The sequence below is a fragment of the Convolutriloba macropyga genome, chromosome 9 (genome assembly GCF_964194025.1).
Source record: "Convolutriloba macropyga chromosome 9, txConMacr16.3, whole genome shotgun sequence".
NCBI classification, from domain to species: Eukaryota; Metazoa; Xenacoelomorpha; order Acoela; family Convolutidae; genus Convolutriloba; species Convolutriloba macropyga.
The window spans coordinates 5,580,047-5,603,497 of NC_134476.1; the positions used below are offsets into that span (position 1 = coordinate 5,580,047).

Consider the following 23,451-nt stretch of genomic DNA (forward strand, 5'->3'; position numbering starts at 1 on the left):
ACCCCCTCCCTTCTCCTAGCTACCCCCACTTACCCCCCCCCCCAACTACCCCAGCACTACCCACCTCCCCAATCTATCTACCCACCAAACCCAACTAGCTCCGCCCGCACCTAAAAATTTTTCGGCATTTTTTAAAACACTTTAATGCGGTTTGTTGGGCTACTTTTGTTTTTTTCTCTTGTCTAATTTGATGTTCTGATTTCGGTAAGGTTATGTTGGAGATTATAATGCACGACGATTCGAGTCGTTTCCGGTATTCTACCGGCTATGTTTTTAGCAGAAAGCAAGTTTATTCATGACTTGAATTTTGACTTCTTTCTGTTCGAGCTTTTACCTCCGATTTTGATTGTTGACTTGTTTTCGAACATTGGACTTTAACAGTAGCTTCGTTTGTAATGTATAGTAATTAGGAACTGCTGGTAATGTTCAAGGTGAAGAGATTTTTTGTTCCTATATAAGTCACCTCTAATTATCTAAACTACACCGCACAAACCCCCCACCACCCATCTGCCCCCCCCCCCCCCCCCAACACCTATCTACCCACCGCCCCCGCACCTCTTCCCCCCAACTTACCCCGCACCTACACCCTGCCTTCACCAAGCTACCCTCACCAACCCCCCCCCCCCCCCAACTACCCACCTACCCAACCTATCTACCCACCCACCCATTTATCTACCCATTTTGCCTTTCTTGTAGTTTTTTTGTTTTTTTGCTTAGTCGTATTAATGGTAGGTCTCTATTACTCTCGATTTAGGCATAATTAAGTTTGTTTACTGATTTGAATTGAAATCTAATGGTTTCAACGAAACTTATTTTGTATCAAAAATATTAGCAAGATTTTGGATGTTTCCCCCTTTTTTCTTTGTCCTGTCACGTAATTTTATTATTGATCGATCTCTTTTAAGTCATAATTTGTTCAACGTAAAGATTTTGAATATTATCCAACGGTTTGAACGACTTTGACACTGCCAGTTATTAGTGACTTTTTGGATATTGCTTTTATGTAATTTTGTTTTTCTGTCAGTTAGTCTTCTTTTAACAGATTTCATTGGCTCTCCTAGTGACTCATGTTGGAATATATTCAGTTTTTCAGTTCAAATCTAACGGAAATAAACTCTTGTTTCCGAAAAACTTGTTACGAGCAGTTTTATTAGATCATACCCGTTTTTGTTTTCCTGTTGCTAGTCTGACTAATGACAAGTGTCATTTAATTTGTAATTAGGCATACTTTAATACCTTTAAGGTTTTGTGTTAATTGCTATTGAATATATTCGCGTCGACATTTCGAAAATATTTGATTGTTGCCTTCATGTTTTGTTACTTTCCTTGCGTGATCCCTGAGATGTCTTTACTAAATTTGATATGTGCTTTCTTTTGATGAATAGTGTGATAGATATTTCAGTGCCATCAGTTTCAAGTTTTAGAAAGTGATGCTTGCGATCAGTTTCAAGTTTTAGAAACTTTTGCGTGTTTCGAAAACATTAGTGACGTTTTGGATACTTAAAGCAGTCTCAATGATAACAGGTCTCATTTGATCTCTAATAAGGCATTATTTAATCCTTTTAAGGATTTGAAATTTTTGTTATTGGCTTCGACATGTGTTTCAAAACTTGATTTTTACCTGCAGTTGTGCATTTACTTTTGTTACGTGATACCTGAATTGTTAGACTTTGGGAGGATGATTTAGATTTTTGGGACTTTAAGATGGTTAAGTGGATAGTTTCAGAAAAAATAAGTGTTTATGGATACGAAATTTATCAACTCTAATTAATTTTCTCATTTTCAAATTATTTGAAACTTATATATTTTTTTGTTTTTCGACCTTAAGGTGCCCAAATATTTTTAGAGACAAAGACTTGGTTTTGATGACAGTTATGCAAAACTGAAAGGCGCAGAGAATTTGAATTCAGTTGAAATCTTTAAATCCTTTAAATCTAATTCAAGATTGTGCGCGTGTAATGGTTATATATCAATTGCATTATTTTGGTTTCAGGTTATTAGCTTAAAGATTTTTGGCACTGTTAATATTTTTGTATTTCTAATTTTGGGTAATGTTTAACTGGTATTGTTCTACTAGTGAAGTACGGAATTTGTAAATTTTTTGTTCAATTCTCCGGCATGTTTTGCAGGACTTGTCCTGCTGTGTTTTGTTTGTTTCGCTGTCTGATTATCATTTTGCGTTTTACATTTGTTCTAGAACATTCTTTTGGTTAAGTTTTTGAGTGACTTTTTACGCTGGTTTTCTTGCTTCCCGGGTGATCTAAATTGAAGTGAGAAAAGCTAGTTTCGCCTAGTGGTTAAGGTGACTGAGTGTTATCTGGGAGATCATCGGATCGATCCTCTACGGTGTCGCATTTTTTGCACACAAAAAATTCTCTAGGATACACCCCCTCTGAATAAAGTCCTGGCTTGATTTTAATCCTGCGTGACTTTACTCATTAGACAAAACATTTTTTGAACTTTGAGAACTTAAGCTAACTTGAAAAAGTTAAGTATATAGTTTTTAAGAAGCGCCGATAACTTTTTCGAATCATTTCTGTATCTGTTCCTCTCTGTTTTATACGGCGCCGAAGTCTATTTTGCAGCTATTCCGGTAATCTGGGGGCATATTTGCATTAGTAGTTTCATCTCTTAAGTATCTGGTCTCTTTGATAGTCTACGGAACGCACGCACGTCCACTTTGCAGCTATTTCAACAAACTTTAGGCTCTTTTTTGATAGTGATTAATAATCCTAATAAGTTTAAAAATAATCCACTGATTAATGATAATCCTATAATAATCCAAATTCTCAAACAATTTTAATAATCCTCAGGTATCCTCAATTCTATCAGCCGTTTCTTTTTTGCTCTTGTGAATCATAATTGAAGTGAAAAAAATCAATTGAAGCTATTTTTTTTTAGATTTTCATTTTTTATGAAATTGTTGTTCCATAAAATTTTTGTAATATTTATGCAGATCTTGTCACGCATATATTGTATACGGGATCGTTAACAGGAACAAATGTAATTGTAATTTCAACTTAATTTTGTTTTTAGCTCTTTGAGAAACTACATGCGTTGGAAAAGAAACCGACTCTGCTGCTGAAATTATACGCTCAGTGTGCTGAAATTGCTCTCAATAAAGTTAGTAGAATATGGGTACGTTCAATTGATTAACGATCAAAATCATTTTATATTTCTGCATCACAAAAAGTTGACAAAATTCAAAAAAATTTGCTGCAAACAATCACGAAAATCACGAAGAAATCTCTCAAGTAATGACGCAAAATTATTATATTTCGCAATAAATTATTATAGGTTGTTTTTGATAAGTAAGGTTAATAAAGTTCCTTTTGTACGATAGAGTTTTTCAATGTAGTAATTTTGAGGTGTAATTTGTGATTTCAGAAGTGGGCTGGCGTGACGAAATATTTTGTGGAGCTGGCTCTCAAATATTTCTACGGCAGTATTGTGTATCAACACGATCAACTGAGGCAATATTTCGAGTATGTGAATACTATGCACAGTATCTTTATATTTGATCAGTTTTTCTTGTTTGTATTGTTGGAGCCTGCTTTAGGGTCCCCTGCAGTGGTAATCTGTTAACAACCGCTCTCAAATGAAGTCAATAGCAATTTCTCGAAACCTCTTTGTACTATTAATTTTCTTCTGACATGTTTGACTTTTCGTCGATCAAAAATGTAACAAACCATTGAACCCCGTCGCAGTTGTGGTGACGGTTTTTTTCAACCTAATCGTAAAAAGAGCTCAAAGCTCCAAAAGTGTAGGGAAGGCATAAAGTGACATTGTTGAGGGTATTTTTTTGCTCTCAAGTTAAAAATAATTGCACCTAAGTGTACCTACATTGCATACATTGATTTCGGTTTTTTGTTACATCGACTGATGATTTTATTATAGCTGCGATGCTGTCCGCTGAGAGTAGCTATATTGTGGTGCTCTTGGTTTTTTTGTTCCGTCGTCTGACGCTTTTTTCGTTTTACATTTGTTCTAGAACATCCTTTCGCTCGAATTTTTAATGCTTGATTTCTTGATTTTTGCATGACCTAAATTGCCCCTATTCAGAAATTTTCTGTTGCTCAAACAAAGTTGCTTGTGAGATAATCGGGCACAAGAGCCTGGTAGCCGATTGGTTAATGATTGTGGTAGTTACAACGGAGAGCAGTGGTTTGAACCTCACCATTTTCTGATAGTTTTCAACCCAAAAAGGTTCTGAATAACACACCCCTTTCAATTAGTTTAGGTGGTGGCGGTATTTTGCAACTCATTTCTGTATCTGGTTCTATCTATTCTACGGCACGCAAGTCTCTTTCGCAGCTGTTCCGGCAATTTGCTGGCTATGTATCGTTTTCAATTCTCTATAACCCAAATTATTGAAGAGCATTTAAAATAATTCGTGCCAATTTGTAAGTACTTTTTGGCTGCTTTTATGCACGTGACATTATTTCTTAAACTAATTGGCAATGATTTTTTTTCAGCTGAAATGTCTGATGTTTTCAAGATCAAAATTGGCTCACCTCAATCTCTTAATGGCTTGAACATTATTGATGTTTGCTAAGGTTGCTTTCTAGTCAGTGAGGACACATGTGGAGTGAAATATGATAATACTGAAGCACGGTGACCTACAAAATAAAATATCTAATATGATGTATAAGAAAAAATTACCACTTTTTTTCCAAAGTTGTCATATGTTGCAGCAGCAATTCCGTCAACTCAATTCTATTTGTCTCGTAATAACTTGGGTCTGTTTCGAGGATATTGCGGCATCCTAAGGGTTATTTTGTAAATCATTTCAATCAACCATTCAATCTGTCGATCAAAACACTTAAATTTTAATTGCCACCGGCAGATACTCAAACATTTTTTTGGCGCTCTCCTTTTTAATTGCTCTCAAGCAACGTTTTTTAAATTTATATTAGTCCTGTGGTCTTTTTATGCGATATTTCGCTTGACCGATTTCTCGTCTGACCCATTTTACTTTTCGTCCTCAAAGACGGAAAAAACATGTAACGTCTGGAGGGCATGAAGAGCTCGTGGAGCCTTTCGGCTAACTTGACTCAAGGAAGTGTGCAATTCAACGAAACTGTTTCAGAGACTTAATTTCGTGGTGTAAAGGGTGGTTCTTAGAAATTGACCCCCTACACCCCTCAATTCATTTCCCTCAGTTATGATCAAGCTAAGCTCCCTAAACTTTAGGTAGCTAGTGACGAAGCCAACTTCTTGGCAGTTGCTCGGAAGCAATTCACCCGAAGTTAGTCGGCTATTCTGTTTTTAATAGCCGCACAGTGATAGCTGGGGCTATTATTGGCCTTCTCTTGGTTTTTTTTTCGTCAAGTTTTTTTTTACGTCCATATGACGTCACAACCACTTCAAATCTGCTTTTTTTCATTCGTTCATGCAATTTCAATTGAATTGTGTGCGTGACGTCATTTTTCACCCTTATTGGAGCGAGTTTTTTGTTCTTTCGCTTGATTAATTTTTTGGTCACACGTGACTTACCTCAAAAATGACTTCCTCACTTTGAGATTGAGTTTTCTTCACTTTAATTCAAAGGGATAAGGTCAAGTGAATGTGTCACTCTAAATGAAGGTTATTTGAGAGCAGCTAATATAGGCAGCAATAACTTATAACTTCTCATCCTTTAAATGAAAATATTAATTTTTTGGTCTCTTTTGTACTGTTTTTTTTAGACTCCAGATCTACGAAGTTATTGTGGCTATTTTCTGGCAATATGCCAGCTATGTTGATTAGTTTTTTTCGAATACATTTTTTGTATTGAACAAGTCACGATTTTGTGACGTCTGAATTGCATCAATTTGACAGCTCAACTGAGTTCAGAATTCATTCGAACAATTCAGAAGAGCAAAACCAAAAGAAACTGAATTTTATTTCATAGTTCATTAGAGCGATTGTTAGCTGTCGTTATTATTAAGCTCAATGGGCTTCAGTTTAGAAGACGAATGTGGTAAATTTGTGTAATCTAAATAAAATTGGTTGCCAATTCAGAACGCTTATCACTTAAGAAAAAAATGACCGTCTTTTTGTATATTTTTTAATTGCCCTCGAACGAATTTGGAGGCGATAATTGTAAACGTGCGTGTCTTTTTATGCAAAATTGACAGAAGCAATTATGCAGTGGGGAAGTTTTTTTGCATCCATAAAACATTTCTAAGCTATGCCCCCTCTAAATTAAATTGCCCCCGTTTGTCGTTCGCGCGCAATTTACCCGACGTTAGTTGTATTTATTGCCGTTTTCAGTACTATGTAGTCTTTTGTTATTATTGAAAAGTGGGCTTCATAATTTCTTCATTGTAAAATGAATTGTTTAAGATAACGTTATCGATTTTAATAATTTTGACTTATTTCTACTATTTAAAGTGAGATCTTGACTTTAACCCGCATATCTTTTTGCCCTCATATCTTTTGTTACCTTTTCAGTTTATTCTTTTTTAATAGATTCGTTATCGAATGAAGCTTTCTGAGAGATGGGTGAAAGTTGCGCACCTGTAATTTTGGTGACTTCTAAAAAAAATTTTAATTGATGGCTTCGATAACACTTGGTTTTAAATTTCGCACTTTTCCTATCTTTTTTCCTGTTTTTGCCTTGTGAGGACTTTGCTATTCATAAATGCTAGTGTATTTTTATAGATATTTTTAATGATATTAGTGTATTTTTTATTCCTCTTGAGAGTTGATGAAGGATACATTTGCCCTGTGATTATGAGTTTAAGTCGAATGTCAGAACTAGCTGTGCGAATGCACAGATATGCGAGCCTCTTGTTTATTTACAGGCGATTGTTGTGGCCGCAGTTGGAGGGCGAAGGAGTGTCATTGGAAAAACCTCTTCAGGCTATAACTGAGCAGCAGAAGCCATATCTGTCCACACTTTTAAGGTTAAAAAGCCGGCATATCTGCCTATGTTTCCTTTGATTTTATCATGATGGATTCTAAGTTTTTTTCTGCGAGTCCTGACTTAGAGAGTTGTATCCTATCATTTCCCGGTACTGTACTGAGTCTTCACTACTAGTGTTGTTCTTATAAAATTGGTAGTCTTGAGAACGATTTTTAGCATGGAACAGGACTTAAATTTTCTTTGAGATAATTTTCATGGCATGAAGTTTAAGTTAAAACAGATTATTTATTATAGCTGCGAAGCTGTAAGCTGAGCGTAGCTATATTGCGGTGCTCTTGGTTTTTTACAATTCAAAGAATTTGAATTGTATTGGGGCGCTGTCTTTTTTTTTTAAGATCTGTTCACACATTTTCGTGATTTTTGAAGTCAAATTGGAGTTGTGATTTTGGTCACGCCGAAACAGGAAATGGAGCGAGAAAGCGAGTAGTTGCGGCGTGATTTTTTTCGCTCTAATTTTAAAGTAGTGCGAAAATGGTGTTTGAACAAAAATTCGGTTTCTCGGTAGTGATTTTTTGTTCACATGCGGCAATTTCACTCTGATTTTTACTGTTTTTTCAATTTTTTGGATCGGATTTTTTTCTAAATGGTTTTCCCAATCCATTCACAGCTCATTCTAGGCCTTGTTTTTTGTTTGAATTAAATTTTCATTTCTCGCTAGTGGTTTTTTTGTTCACATTAGGCATTTTGACATTTTGTTTGTTTTTTTTATTTTATGATCTGAATTTTTTTATATGGTTTTCTGAATTCACTCATAGTCCTTTCTAGGTCTAGTTTTGCTATTTAGTCAATGAAAATTCTTTGAATTGTTCGTCAGGACTTGTCCTGCTATGTTTTTTGTTTCGTCGTCTGACGCTTTATTTTCGTTTTACATTTGTTCTAGAACATTCTGTCTCGTCACTGCTTAAATGGCTTTTTCGCGCTTGATTTCACGCTTTCTGCGTGACCTAAATTGCGGTTATTCAGAAACAGAATCTGTTCCTAAAACAAAGTTGATTGTAAGAAAACAGATTGTATGGTCCGACAGCCGAGTGGTTAAGGCGACTGGCTGTTAATCCGGAGATCGCCGGTTCGAGACGCCACAGGGAAACTTTTTTTTGGATTCAAACACAACCTCCTTTGAAATAAACTTGTAAGTTTTATAGGCGACGGCGATAACTATTATCAACTCACTTCTGTATCTTTTTCCATCTGTATTTTACGGCACGCAAGTCTATTTCGCAGCTATTCCGGCAATCTGCCGGCTATGTTTGCTCTTGAACGAAGTTCATAGCAATTATTGTAAACGTGTGTGTAACGTTTTTATGCAAATTTTTCGCTTGACAGTTTTGCGCTTTTCTTCTAGAACATTCTTTGACTTCGCAAGTGACTAACGCTTTCGTTGTTCATTTTTGAGTGATCTCTATTGCTCCGAAGTAAAGTTTTTTGCACCCATAAAGAAAAATTGATCTAGGCTACATCCCCTGAATTAAATTACCTCGCCTGTCTTTCAAGAGCAATTTTCCGACATTTGTCGGTTTATGTTTCCATCTGCAAGCTATCAAAAGGCGTTCAGCCCATGTTTATTTGTTTATTCTCTTTGGGATATCGTGAAATTGTGTGTTAGTTATCACTTGGAGTTGGAGAAGCAAGCAGATGCTGTGGTGACCAACTATGAAAGTGCGCTGACGTCACACTTTGCAATCTGCAGTGAAGATGAATTGCTCTATCTCTGGTCCAGGTATGTTGACAAGTGGCTCTGGGGAAATATCTTTACTGACAGTTGTGCTATTTCAAAAATAATGTCTGCACTTACTGAGGTGTTCGCCAATGATCGGAAAACTAAATCTGCTTATTTTTCTGCAAGTTTGATGAGTTTTCGAACGAGCTGAAAACAAGCAGATATAAAAATTGAGCAGATTATTGCCTGGATGTAGCAGAGCGGGCTTCCAATTTGAACGAGCGCTTTTCTGTTTGCACTATACAGTTTAACAAAATGCTGCAGTTAAACAAAAATTAATTTTAAATTCGAAAAAAATTGCACCAATTAATTCGGCAAGTGTTTTTCGTGGCTGCAAAGCTTGTAAGTTGTGCGTAGCTTTATTGCAATGCTCGTTTCCTTACTAATTCAGATATTTGAATAGTATTGGCATTGTCTCTAATACGATTCGAAGAGGAGCGAGAAAAGTTGCTGAAAATAAAAAGAGCGTCCGGAGGCATGACTTTCAGTTAGTGGCGCATTTTTTGAGTAAAGTTGGTCCAAAAAAATTTTGCTTCTGATTAGTTGCTGTGACCGCAATTTCGGTCTTTGTCCTTCAGAGGGACTGGTTCGCTCAATTCCTTTATTAGCATCTCGTTTTCGTCATTTATTTTTATGACAATTTGACGTGCTTTATTGAGTCTTGCACTCACTTTTCTATATCAATTTTGATTGTGATGCTTGTTTCCAGGCGATACAATAAGATGTTAACATTGGCTATTTTCCGGCAACCTGTCCACTATATTTGGATCCTTTCAAAAACGTTGGGTTGCGTAATTTGCTTACAATGGTTGCGTAATTTATAAGCAATTGATCTAAGTTGATATGCTCAGCGGGAAATTTTAATTGTTAAGTTAACTTAAAAGTGAGCGTTAACCTTAAAGAAAGAGAGAATAAGGTTTTCTAGAGAAAATATTTGATGTTGATTGGCGATTTAGTTCCTGTTTTGACTCGAGTTTTTTGTAGGAATATGTCTTGTAAAATTTGTTTTATTCGATTTTTTATTCGATGAGTCCTGAAAATTCTATGCGTATTTTATCATGTTTTTCCTCTGACCAATTTGCTCAATTTCTCTGAAACGATGATTGAAATTGTCATGTGTTTCCCTCTTTTAAAAAGATATGTCTGACCGTTTTATTACGTTTTGGTTGAATTTTACGTCCATATTTTTGGGTTTTGCGTATCTTGATTGTTTTCTCATTCACATTTTTAAGCTTTTGAACTCAACAGCTTTTGACAAACATGGCTGTAGATTGTTTGCTTCAAAAAAATTTAATATGGAATTGTTAAAACTCAAGCATTAATTCATTTAATTGATTTGTTAACTTTTTGTATATTTTATTTACTGTATTACTTAAGAAACCAAAGAGTGAATAATTTATTCAGTTTTCGGCAGCAACTTTCAAAGTGCACCCTTTTTGTCGCACAGTGGCAAAGGCCATGCTTCAGTTTTGGTTCATTTTATGTCTTGACTTTTGAGCGTTATTATTAGCTTCGGTCAGCCTCTCAACAGCTATTTTTTCGGCTCCTAGTTTTTGAGAGCTCAAAAAACTTGAATTGTTTTGGGGGATCTTTTTTAAGATCTGTTTGCACATTTTTTTATTTTACTTTAAATTTAAAGCACAGTCAGACAACGATGGAACAAAATTCACTGTCTCGCTAGTGTTTGTCTTTGTTCATATGCCGCACTTCATTCTGACTTTATTTTTCCGATTTTCTCTGGCTGGTTTTAATTCTTTCATGATCCTCCAATACGTGCAAGGTCAAAAAGTGGAATTAAAAGAAGCCGGATAAAACCTAAGACTTATTGAATTTTCTTAGAGTATAGTGCTGACTGGAATTGGTATTAACCTTGTTGTTCTCCAAATTAGAGACTGAACTCTACATTTATCGAATCTAATGGAATCGCAGAAAAAACACATTTGACTCTAAGAAAAAAATATTTGACTCCCGTCTTTTTTCTTTGGGTTTCAATCACAACGGTGGTCAATGGGGTCAACGGGCGCTTTTGCCGGCAATCTGCAGGCTATGTTTTGATTTCTAACTTTGGTTCATATCCTTTCTTGACTCTTAGCGCGGAAACGCAAGCGTGATATGTCACAATTTTGAAAGCAAACGTTTAACTTGATTAATAGCCGCGCTCATCTTCTCAGCCGGCTATTATAGCGCTCCTAATTTTTACGACTCGAAGAGGAGTATTGTAGAAGTCCTTTTTTTAATCAATTTTATTGGAGTGAATTTTGAAGCGGGAAATGAAACACGTGAAAAAATTTGAAGTGATTATGTTGCTGAACAAAACGAAAAGCGGAGCGAAATGAGAGTGGTTTTTTTGTTCATATCGCTGTTTTCTAGAGAGCGAGAAATTGAGGTGTCAACAAAATTCTGTAAGCGAGCGAAGTTTTTTGTTCGTGCGGCATTTTAAAGCAGTTTTTTCTCAATTTTTTTTTGTTTAAGAGGTTTGGCTATGATTTGCTTTTAATTTTAAGATGGATTTGGCAGTGGTTTGAAGTTTTCTGAAAATCTATATGAATTTTATGCTAATTTTGATGTTTTTCATGTATTTTGCTGATTTTTGGGCTAATTTTTACGATTTTTTTTACTATTTTGTTTTACTGCCTCAAATGGGTATTGAAGATACCCCTATTAATTGAGCAATTTTTATTCAACACGTGGTTACAGTTTTGTGGATATGAAGCATTTTTGTTGAGAGATATGACGAAAAATGTCGATCGAAAATTGGAACTGATTTTCTTAATTTTTTGCAGTTTTTCGTTTTTTTTTCTGTTTTTAGACAAGTTTCTGAACCTATTATGACTTGCCTATTATTTAGCGAGCATCTGAGTACCCAATTAGCTGAAAAAAAAATGTGTTTAGATCTTTGTGCTTTTGTTATATTGAAAAATATTAATTTTCCAGTTTTTTAGTCAATGTTGTTTGCAAGAGCTTATTTTTTCATGATTTGGCTTCAATTATTTTTAAAAACTCATAAGTGGTTTTAGTAGTTACTAGTTGTATTGATGAAGTAATTGTGGCAGAGATAGTTTTTTGGGGTACCAATTTATGACAGAATTTGATCAGATTTTTAATCATATTTTAATAGATTTGATTTTTTTTACTTTTTTGTTTTATGGTTTTTTCAAGATAAGCGTAAATTATTGGAGGCCCGTTTTGTCTGATGAGTAGTAGGATGGCATTTAAGTGGATTTCCACTTCGAGTGGTTTCCGGAATTCTTCTGGCTATGTGTTTTTTGTTTTTACTTCGTCGAACTTTTTTTCGCTTTACCATTTTGCCGCTTTTTCAGCATTTTGCGTGAAATCTTTTTGACTTCTATAGGCTAGTTTCTTTCTTCTCTCATTCTGCTAAAAGTGAATTTGAACATCAGTTGCTCAGCAAAGCAATTCAAAATGAACAGAGTCAGAATAAAATATTGAAGTCAGAAATAGAAACGGGATAAACCCATAAAGCCCAATTTTAGATGCGCGCTATTTGAACGTCGTTCCTATAAGTCTTAGTTACCATCTCTTATGCTTATTGGTATTGATAGTAGCCCCTGTAGCCTCTCTCTAAGAAACAGAAGTATGTTCAACTACGAAAAGCCATCAAAATAAATCGGACTTAAAAAATGTTTTTGTACAAAAATCTTTTTTTTTCGATATCTTCTATTCTTTCAATCCCAATCATGCTAATTGGAATCAACGGCGGCTATTTTCCGGCAATCTGCCGGGTATGTTTGGTTGTTAAGTTTTTCTAATGAAAGCATATATAAAATAGCATCAATTGTGTACTGCAAGTCTAGGTTGCGTTGAATTGTCGGTATGTTCGAAAATCTTAGTTTTAATCGCAACTCTTTCTAGATATCGAAGCGGTGGTTTTTTAAATACAATAAATTATAATTTGTTTTAAGTTTTCGGTTATTTCAGCTATCTCTCGTTTCTGATCCGATTTGTGAAACTCAACAAACCAAGCACCAGTTCGTCAAATTCTCAACAAATTGCGAACTGTCAGATTTCTTCAGAACAACTTACGAATCCTGCACAATCTATAGCTGTTCTATTCCAACGTGCAGTCATACAGTGTTGCAGTAGTAGCATCAGTTCAAACACATCTGAGAGGAACTCGAACTGTTCTGCACCTGCAAATGTTGTTCTGGACTGTTGTGAGAGCCCGGGTCAAAGACTGGAGAAGTTGTGCCGGATAGTGTTGCCAAATCTAGCTCTGGAGCCTCGAGTGAATATGGTGGAGTGGTTGCTGGAACAGTTTCCGAGTAATCTATACCTACTCAGGATGTAAGTTTAACTGAAAATTGAATTTCATAAGGAATTAATTTTTAGCTGTGGAGCTGTAAGCTTAGCGTAGCTGTATTGCGGTGTTAGTTTTGTACGACTCCAAAGGGAATATTGGGATTCTACAGTCAATTATTTTTGGTTTTAAAGGGTTTGAAATTCAATGAGAATTTATTTTCCCACAAATATATCGCATTTGGCAAAATAGTTTAATGTTTCGAGAACCTTTGAAAACTGTTTTTAGTGTTATATTTGGACAGGAGGATGGGTATATAATTTTACCGAACCTCCAATGCTAAATAATGAAATGCACTTTCAACTTTCTAAGTTTCTGCTTTCAAAGCAGTGAGTATGCCTTTTTGTACAATGATCCTTAACTCGTCATTCTCGCTTTTGGCCTTATTGCTCGCAATAATCTATGCTGAGTTTTTGCGTACAGTTTTTTGCTTTGCATTTGTGAGTTATCTTAAAAGATTTTTCACTTTTTTTTTGGTTCTAGACTTACCGATAAACTAATTTTTAATAGCCGCGAAGCGATAGCGGCTATTAGTGGGGACATCGTTGTTTTTACAATTCAAAGAATTTGAATTGTATTGGGGCGCTGTCTTTTTTTTACGACTCGAAGAGGAGTATTGGTTTTCTTTCGGTCTTTTTTTTACAGGAAGTAGATTTGTTCACGCGGCATTTTGACCTAAAAGCGAAAGTGAGAAAAGCTGTCTCGGTGAACAGATTTTAGCTAAGCGAGAGAAGTTTTTTGATCATGCGATTCGTTTAGTGAAAGACTTTTTGACTTTGTAAAGTAGTTTTTTACTGAATGGCACATATAGATAACCGTTTTTAGCCGTTTTTTGGACTAAGTGGCCCAATTTTTTTTTGCTTTTAATTTGGTTTCTTATAGAAATAAAGTTTATTCGGTACTATATTGAAAGGTCAACCTCGGAAATTGATTCCACAGTGTATTGCAGAGCCTGAAAATGCGTTTCAAGTTGAAAATTGGGACATATTTCTTGATTTTTTAGTTAATTCTTGGCTTTTTTTCTATTAATTTCTTCATTTTGGGATCTATTAGCCGTCTTTTTGTCAAAAATCAGTGAATATGGCAACTTCTCTTTGATAATTCGTATACTCAACGCCTCTTTCTACCTCGATGTAATTTTGTTTTATAAAATTTACATATGCTAATCCGATTTTGGTAGTTTCGTAAATTTTTTGTTTGTATTTTCGTTGTAATTGCTAGAAATGGTCTTTTTGTGACACATGAGGGACTTTAATTTCGTTAAAATAAATTTCGTTAATTTCAATAAAAATTCAATCATTTTTTGGCGTTAGGTTTTTGAAAAACAGTTAAAACTTTTCATAAATGCTGTCTTAAAAGTTTTTTGACCATTTTTTTGCAAAATGTTTCAATTTTTCCTATTTATGAATTCTGCTTTTTCTTATTTTTTGTTCTTTTCAGGAAATAGATCTTTGTATCGGATGATTAGTTATCTTTTATATGTCTTGAAAGCTGAACAATGAAATGTATTCGTTTTTCTTGATTTTTTTATTGATTTTTAACTTTCAAAAATCAAGAATGTATTTTTTTACGGTGTTCCTTACATTGTGCCCATATTCTTCATTCCAGTTAGTATCTCTCTTTCTTTGTCCTGGCACCTACATTGGTTTTCGGTATATTGATTTTTTCATTTGTTAAATATGAATGATTTCAGCTTTTTCTTAGATTTTCGTCATTTCTTTGGTTTTTTTTTCTCATTCAACATAAAGCAGTACTGAGAGTTTGATAGCAAGCCTTTTCCGCAATTTCCGCTTAAGACTGTTTACTGCAACTTTCTTCCGGCCTTGGTATTAAGTTAAACGATTTTTTGCCTTTGAATTTTCTTCTGCTGCTTATGTCTATTCTATGATCAATTTAATTTTTAAATTAGTTTGAAATCATGTTTTCTAGCATATGTACAACAAGGAACAAGTGTGTGTTGTTTTTTGCCTTAAGTGCAGTGATTAGAAGTGTAATTATAGGTGTTTTCTGATTCTTAAATTTGAGCTTTCTGTTTTGAAAAGATTTAACTTAGTTTCTAAGATTATTATCTGCCGTTTGCATTCGCGATCTTTTTCAGATTAAAATCATGAATTATGTGAGGGCAATTGATAAACTTGTCAGCCTTTTCAGTCTATCGCTTTGTTGACCACTTTAATTTTTTCTGTTTTTTAACGTTACCAAACGTTTTCAATGATATAAAATTTTGCTGCATTTTGTTTCTCTTGGTGACAGTGGTTTAAGTTTCACCAATTTTTAGAGCAGACCTGGAGAGGTAGTGAGTTAATCGTTGAATACAATAAGTAGTGGCTTCCGCTGCAATTACGGTTTTGTTAGTGAAGTTTTGATGCTTCGAGTCGATTCCGGAATTCTTCCGGCTGTTTTTTTTTAAGATCTGTTCACACATTTCCATGATTTTTGAAGTCAAATTGGGGTAGTGATTTGGGTCACGCCGAAACAGGAAATGGAGCAAAAAAGCCAGCAAAATTTTTGCTCTTATTTTACTGTTGAGTGAGAAAACGGTGTTTGAACAAAAATTCGTTTTCTCGGTAGCGGTTTTTTTGTTCACATGCGGCAATTTCACTCTGATTTTTTTTTTCGATTTTTTGGATCGCATTTTTTCTAAATGGGTTTTCCCAATCCATTCACAGCTCATTCTAGGCCTAGTTTTTTGTTTGAATTAAATTTTCTTTTCTCGCTAGTGGTTTTTTTGTTCACATGCGGCATTTTGAAATTGATTCTGTTTTTTCTTATTTTTTTGGTCTGATTTTTTTTGAAATGGTTTTCTCAATTCACTCATAGTCCATCCTAGGTCTAGTTTTTCTGTTTAGTCAATGAAAATTCTTTGAATTGTCCGTCAGGACTTGTCCTGCTATGTTTTTTAATTCGTCGTCTCAATCGATGATTCTTACGACCTGACTTCTTGGAATTGAATTTTTCAATGACTTCAGTGACTTCTACTGCTTTGCAGTTAAGATTTGTGTACGTGACGTCATTTTGTGCTTTTACGTCAATTGCGTGACCTACCTCACTCAAAAAAATAACTTCTCAACTCTCTTATTGAATTTTAAATTTTATGAACATTTACTAGTTAAAGATCAATAGTGTGCATCTAAGTAGTGCCAAACTTATATGCCCTAATTCTTGAGTTTTAGTCTTAAGTTTTTGATTTCGATTATCAATTTTGAAAAAGGTGTTCTAGGGTTTTTCCTTATAGACCGTATGTGTCATAAAAATGACAGTCAGAATCTAAACCTAAAAGCTTAGTAGTCTATTAAGGGACTGGTGGTCGATTTGTCTATCTTATTTATTTAGTTGTTTCAATTCATGGAAGGCCGCAAGCATCTATCGCGGCTATTTTCCGGCAATCTGCCGGCTACGTTATTTTTTGTCTGATTCCTGATAAATTTTGAAAAACTCTTGAGTCGTTTTGACAAAGATAGCTCCAACAAGAGAAATGTAGTTGTTAAATTGTTTGAAATGTTGTGACACGTAAACTTTACCTTTATCTGCCTCAGGCTCTCCCAAAGTGTAGTTTAGGTCGCTATTTTCAAAAGTTTTGAGACCGGTTCTTTAGTCAATATTAATCTGGTCAGTTTTTGTCCATCGTAAAAGCTTGGTAAATGTTGTCAATAATTTTCTACGCTGCAAGATATGTTTCAAATATTTCAAATATTTTGCGGTTTCAAGATTTACATTGATTATCTGATTAGGGAACGATTAATTTGATTAGGCTTAGTTTCGTCCGCAATTACAATTTTGTTGGGGAGAACCCAAGGCTGCGAAGTGCTGGAATTCTTGCGGCTGTTTTCTATTTCGTCGTCCGTAGCTTCTTTCGCTACACAATTTTCACGTGACAAAGATGAAAGCCATCTTTCTGGAATGACTTTCTCTCACTAACGGAATTCGCGCAAGCAACATTATCAACTCTCTTGTGGAAGCTCTTATGGTCATTTGAGTGGTTGGATTTTGATCATAAAAGAGTTAAATCTTTCAACAAAATGCTTGCTGCACTGTAGAACTTGAATTTATTTTTAATTTGTTTAGTGTCATAGAAATTCCATAAACAAGTCATAGAAAAGTTGAGCCGTATTGTTTTGCGAAATCTAGCTCTGGAGCATCGAGTGACTATGGTGGAGTGGTTGTTGGAACGTTTCCGAGTAATCTAATCCTACTCAGGATGTAAGTTTAACTGAAAATTGAAATTCATAAGGAATTAATTTTTAGCTGTGGAGCTGTAAGCTTAGCGTAGCTGTATTGCGGTGTTAGTTTTGTACGACTCCAAAGGGAATATTGGGATTCTACAGTCAATTGTTTTTGGTTTTCAAGGGTTTGAAATTCAATGAGAATTTATTTTCCCACAAATATATCGCATTTGGCAAAATAGTTTAATGTTTCGAGAACCTTTGAAAACTGTTTTTAGTGTTATATTTGGACAGGAGGATGGGTATATAATTTTACCGAACCTCCAATGCTAAATAATGAAATGCACTTTCAACTTTCTAAGTTTCTGCTTTCAAAGCAGTGAGTATGCCTTTTTGTACAATGATCCTTAACTCAACATTCTCGCTTTTGGCCTTTGTTGCTCGCAAGAATCTAAGCTGGCTTTTTGCGTACATTTTTTGCTTTGCCTTTGTAAGTTTTATTAAAAGATTTCTTTACCTCTTTTCCTTTGGTGGTTGATGGTTTTTGTTAAGTTGATTTGAATTGATATTATACAGTAGGGTTTTTTTTCAAAAATTACTATTATGATCTTTTTTCTAATGCTTTTAAGTGAATGGACTCATTTTTTTTACAATGTTTTGGTTCTAGACTTACGAATTTTTGTCTGATTCCTGATAAATTTTAGTTTTGAAAGTTTTGAGTCGTTAGATATTTCTAAGAGAGAAATGTAGTTGTTGAATTCTTTGAAATGCTCTGACTTTTAAAGTAAGCATTTATGTGCCTCAGGTTTTCACAATGTGAAGTTTAGGTTGTTTATTTCACAAATTTTGAGATCGGTTCTTTAGTCAATATTAATCTGGTCAGTTTTTATCCATCGTAAAAGTTTGTGCAAATTTTCAATAATTTTCAACGTTGCCAGATGTTTTGAATATTACAAAGACATTGCGGTTTCAAGATTTCACATTGACGTTTCTCTGTCAAAATAGGTTTCTGGAATTTTCATCTCCTTATGCTTTCTTAACTGTATTTGTTTTCCTAGTTTTTGCTTGCGCCAATGTTGTCAAAGCTGCCTTTTCGTTAGGGCAGGGTTTAGTTTATCATTTTTTTAAAAAAAAATCTGATTTGGCAACGATTAATTTGGTTAGGCAAAGTTTTGTCTGCAATTTGAGTTTTGTTGTGGAAAACCCGAGGCTGCGAAGTGCTTCTGGAGTTCTTACGGCTGTTTTCTATTTCGTCGTCTGAAGCTTTTTTCGCTATATATTTTTCACGTGACAAAGATGAAAAATTCATTTTTCTGAATGACTTTCTCTTACTAACGGAATTCGAGCACGCAGAATTTCTCAACTGTTGTGGAAGCTCTTTTGGTTATTTGCGTGGCTAGATTTTGATCATAGGAGAGTTAAATCTTTAAACAAAATGACTTCTGCACTGTAAAACTTATTTTTAATTTGTTTAAGGTTATGGAAACTCCTGCGTAATAAAGGTCCCTATTAAAAAAAGTTTCTGCAAAGTGAACTTTTTAACATTTATTTATCAATAATAGTTCTTCATTTCCTTTCAAACGAAGTTTGTTGCAGTTTGTTTTGTCTTGTGGTCTTTTTCATGCGATGTTTTGCTTGATCGATTTTTTGTCTGACCCATATAACTTTTGTCCTCTAAAATGGGATTAACATATAGAGCCCGGAGAGATTTGAGGACTCTTAGAACCTCTCTTCTTTCTATTCTCAAACTATGCAATTCTATAGACTGTTTTTGGTGACATAAACTTATGGTGTGAAATGGTTTATTGGGTTATGTGTGTTATGTTTACATAGTTTTTTATCGAAATGCCAAATGAAAAGGGAGTAGAAATGCGGTTCATTTTATCTAAACTTTACTAGAGGTCTTACATAAGATTTAATTTCATCATTTAGTTTTTAAAAAATTGCTGCTGCTCTCCGCACCCTCCTGCTGATGCTCGCTACAATAGAATCGATCCCCCGTCAGTTGTTCGAGAGCATTTAGCCCAACATCAATCGGGAGTCCTTCGTCTTTTACTGCTTAACGGGCGCAAAGTGATAGCTGGGGTGATTTTTCTTATCTTTTTTTGTCAAGATTTTTGTGACGACCATATGACGTCATGCTCTTTACAAATCTAATTGTTGTTATAGCGGCGAAGCTGTAAGCTGAGCGGAGCTATATTGTGGTGCTCGTGGTTTTTTTCGTGGTTGTTTCGTCGTCTGACGCTCTTTTTTCGTTTCACATTTGTTCACACCTCAAAGCTGAAAAGTCAAATTTTCTGAATGACTTCTTCCTCTCACCAGCTGCTTTTGCGTGCGTGATCTTATTTCTCACTCTCTCTAACAAAAGTTTTTTACGTGATTAGATTTTGATCATAAGTGACTTACCTCAATCAATAAATTGACTTTTGCACTTTAAAATTTAAGGTTATATTAAATTAGTTTGAGGTCAAAAGAACGCATGTGTAATAAGGGTCCCTAATGAAAAGGCATCTGCGCAATGAATTTTAACAAGCTTTATTAATTTATCGTTTTATTTTTTTATATAGCTTTTTGAGCGGCGTCGATAACTTTTTCAACTTATATCTGTATCTGTTTCTATCCCTATCATACGACACGCAAGTCTATTCTTTCGCAGCTATTTCGGTAATATGCCGGCTATGTTTCATTCATTCATGCAATTGCGACTGAATTGCGTGTATTACGTCATTTTTAGTCATTGTTGAGCGAGTTTTGTTCATTTACGTGGTTTTGTAAAACGTGAGCTGCTCACTGTCAGAAATGACTTTCCTCGCTGTCAAAATGACTGACTGTACGTTATTTTTAATGGGATAAGTTTAACTGAGTGTGTGACACTCTAAATGAAGGTTATTTGAGAGCAGCTAATAGAGGCAGCACTAAGTTATGCATATTTCTAAGCAAAATGTAACATCTGGACAGTTAATGAAAGCTAATTTCTTTTTAGGTCTGTTTTTTTGTTTTGTTTTTGAGACGACAGATCTACGAAGATATTGCGGTTTTTTACGGCTCGTCAGACTCAGATGAAAGTTGAAAGCATTTTATTTCATATTTGAGATAATGTTTCCTAATTCATGAGAGAATAGTTCCATTAATTGCTCTCTAACAAAATTTGCAGCTTTTTTATTTGTCCTGTGGTCTTTTTAATGCGATTTTTGCTTGACCAATTTTTCGTCTGACCCTTTTGACTTTTTTCATCAACAAAGGTATAACAGCTAACGCCTGGAGGACATTAGGGGCCCCTAGAGCCTTTCGGTTTACTTTAGTTAATTAGTTTCCAGCAGTAATTATTTGCTGCCGAAGAAAAATCAAGTTATTATAAACGTGTGTGTCTTTCAAAATTTGTCCTAGACCTTTTTGACTTTTTCAAAACAGATTTGCTGGCTTCATCGATTTAATTTGACTTTCGGTCTTCAAAGCGGGATTTAAGCTCGGGTGTCTCCCGTGTCTGAGCAGCTTTCTTAGAGATTTAGTACGCTCTTAAGTATTTGCTTCTCCGAAGAAGCGCGCAGCATTCACGGCCTGAAGGCCAATTTTGGAAGGTTTGGACAACCACTTCTTTCCCCAGTTTTCTGCTACCCCAAAACCTTTTGGCTGGGCCTGAGTTTAAGAAGTGAACCTGTCGTTCGAGAGATTTTGTCCGACAGTAAACGACGTTTTTTAAATAATAAACTATTTTTTGAGTGTTTGCTGTTTTTAGAGCTGCGAAACTAATTTTAGCATAGCTACATTGCAGTGATCGTGCTTTTTTGGATTGTGCAAAGCTGAAAAGTTAAAATTTTTGGAATTACTTCATCTACTTAACGGCATTATGGTTCAGCCAAGAACATTATCAAAAGTTTTCTTAATGATAGGTTTCACTGTGTTAAAGTAAACAATATAGAATCTGAATGGTTGAAATTAATCAGAGGGGTTCCGCAAGATACGTTCATCGGGCCCCTTTTATTCAATATTTATGTTAGCGACCTGCAATTCAGTATAGTCTCTAATATTGTTCAATACGCAGATGACACAGTTATTTTTTCCTCTGAAAAGAAGGTTCAAGATAGTCTTAAAATTTTTGTAGGGGATGTAAAAAATTGGTTAATTACTTTGATTGCAATTCTATTAGGCTCAATGCCGAGAAAACGGAATTCATCATATTTGGCTCCCCGGAATCTAAAGATATGTCAGTTACAATTGTTGGACAAAAGATTAAAGAAAAAAACGGAAGTAATATATCTTGGGGTTACTATTGACAAAAAAACTCACCTTTCAATACGAGGTAAAAAATGTATTACGAAGTATTGCACAAGGCATAAAATCAGTCTATTCATTACAGAACTGTGTCCCTGAAAGCTTCAAAAAGGCACTGGTTAACTCGCTTCTTGTTATAAGTCACCTGCAATATCCAGCAGTACTTCTGTACTCATTAATCTCAGAATCTTGTAGCTATCGAAGAACAATTAAACTGGGCAGTCAAAGCTTGCTGCAATCGTAGTGAGTTTGATTCATCTCCGATCTTAAACTGATCAATAAGATATTACCTGTTCGAATGTTAATACGATATAGGGTTGCACTATACACTAGACAAATTTTTAATTACAAAAAGCAAGCATTTGAAAATATTTCTGGCATTCCATTACCTACGGCCAACTTTTATTTTCACAATCGGACGAGAAAATTAGTAAATAAAAATTGATAGAACTAATTACATTGAACAGGGGTGATCAACAGTGGTGTAAAATAGCATAATGAATACCTTGTCAAAATCTTCTGTGACAAGTTCTTCTCACTTTTTCGAAAAATTCAAGAAGGACCCAGGCCAAATTCAGTTAGGCCAATTGACGTGGCGTGAATTTAAATTTAGTTCATGATGTGTGCTGTTCCTACCTATCCATATATTAATCTATCTATCTATCTAACATTTCAATTATTCGGTGTACACAATTCAAAAATTACATTTTCTGTTTATTTATTTATTACATACACTACCTGCATGATGTATCATTTCATTAATTTACGTGTTCTTTTTTTTATAAAGTAGATGAAGTTACGATATATTTTTGACTATGACTACCCCCCGCTCTACTAGTGTGGTTTGAAAGGTAGGGTAGGGCATTTTGGCAATGACATACAAAGCAAGAAAGAGGCAAACGTTGTGAAAAAAGTGGTAAAAATCATTAACTCTGAAAAGCAGTGGCGCCAAACTAAGCGAACCTCGTAACTACAAGCCGAACCCTTAACCACAGCATATTATAAAACTTTAAAAATCCTAAAATTCTTTTTAGCAGCTCTAATGGTAGAAAAAGGGACAATAGAACTACAAATAAAGGCAAGACTCGCAATTTCACTCAAACCTTTCAAAAACAAATAGTATCTTTGTCAGCGAAAACGTTTGCTAAAAATATTTGTCATAAAATATAAACAAATAAATCAAGCTGGGATGGGTTTCAGGTACGAAGTTGCTGCCAAGTACAATTTGCGTGGAGGACAGGCCAAGTGTGCATCTTCTCTGAGTGAGAGTAGTCGGATGCCATGTATGGATTTCATTCAGACGTCAGTTGACCCTTCACCGTCTTTTTGCCTCACTTTCGAAAAGTTTATCAAAAAATTTGAGACGGTGTCCTGTCTTTTCGAGCCTACTATTTTACCTCCGATTTGTTCACCCTTTTAGCATTTAACCCCGTTCTTAATTCTGAAAATATGAAATTAGGATTATGTAGGGTGCGGGTAACGAGTTTCGAGATTAATAGCCAAAATAGGAATACGTACAGATTATAAACTAAATCCGATCATTTCCATAATTCCTTATAGTTCAATGTTGCTGAGTTAAAAGAGTGGGATTAACGCCCCTTTGCATTAATTGAAAATATTCGAAAGTTGTCGAAATCAGTTAGTTTTGGCGTAATTGCACGGAAGTTGTTTGACTTTAGGGCAGTCCAGACGAGCCTTCAGATCGATGACCTCTCGCAGGTAAGTGAAGTTATCACCCCTCCCCTAGTTGTCTGGTGCTTTCCTGTCTATTTTAGGCACTCTCCCACGCACGCACGGGTCGCGAGGCCTTCCCGTTCGCAGCCGGCTTCTGGTGCCAGGAGCTGGTGATTCTGTGCTGTGCCACGGAATCCTGTCAAGACATCCCGAAGGTCGTGCAAGTGGCACTGGACCAAGGAGGTTTGGAGTTGAATGAATTTTTGGCACCTATTTTATCATCAACCTAGTCTAGAGTTACTTTACTTATTAGAGCTATTTGTGATGAATTTAGTGAACTCTCTCTGCCATTTATTCTTATGTTATCACAAATTAGTAATTTATTCTCCGTTCATGA

At 35.2% G+C, this 23,451-nt stretch overlaps 1 protein-coding gene across 1 annotated transcript in view; it reads left to right on the forward strand.

Annotated features, from left to right (window-relative positions):
* Window positions 1-23,451, forward strand: part of LOC142345946 (uncharacterized) — a 280,658-nt gene extending 257,207 nt beyond the window's left edge. Inside the window, exons 18-25 of the mRNA XM_075398413.1 lie at window positions 3,037-3,123; window positions 3,388-3,485; window positions 6,789-6,890; window positions 8,514-8,627; window positions 12,567-12,932; window positions 22,581-22,682; window positions 23,060-23,099; window positions 23,156-23,451. Coding sequence (XP_075254528.1) covers window positions 3,037-3,123; window positions 3,388-3,485; window positions 6,789-6,890; window positions 8,514-8,627; window positions 12,567-12,932; window positions 22,581-22,682; window positions 23,060-23,099; window positions 23,156-23,344 — 1,098 coding nt within the window. The 3' untranslated portion in view covers window positions 23,345-23,451. The remainder of the gene's footprint in view (window positions 1-3,036; window positions 3,124-3,387; window positions 3,486-6,788; window positions 6,891-8,513; window positions 8,628-12,566; window positions 12,933-22,580; window positions 22,683-23,059; window positions 23,100-23,155) is intronic.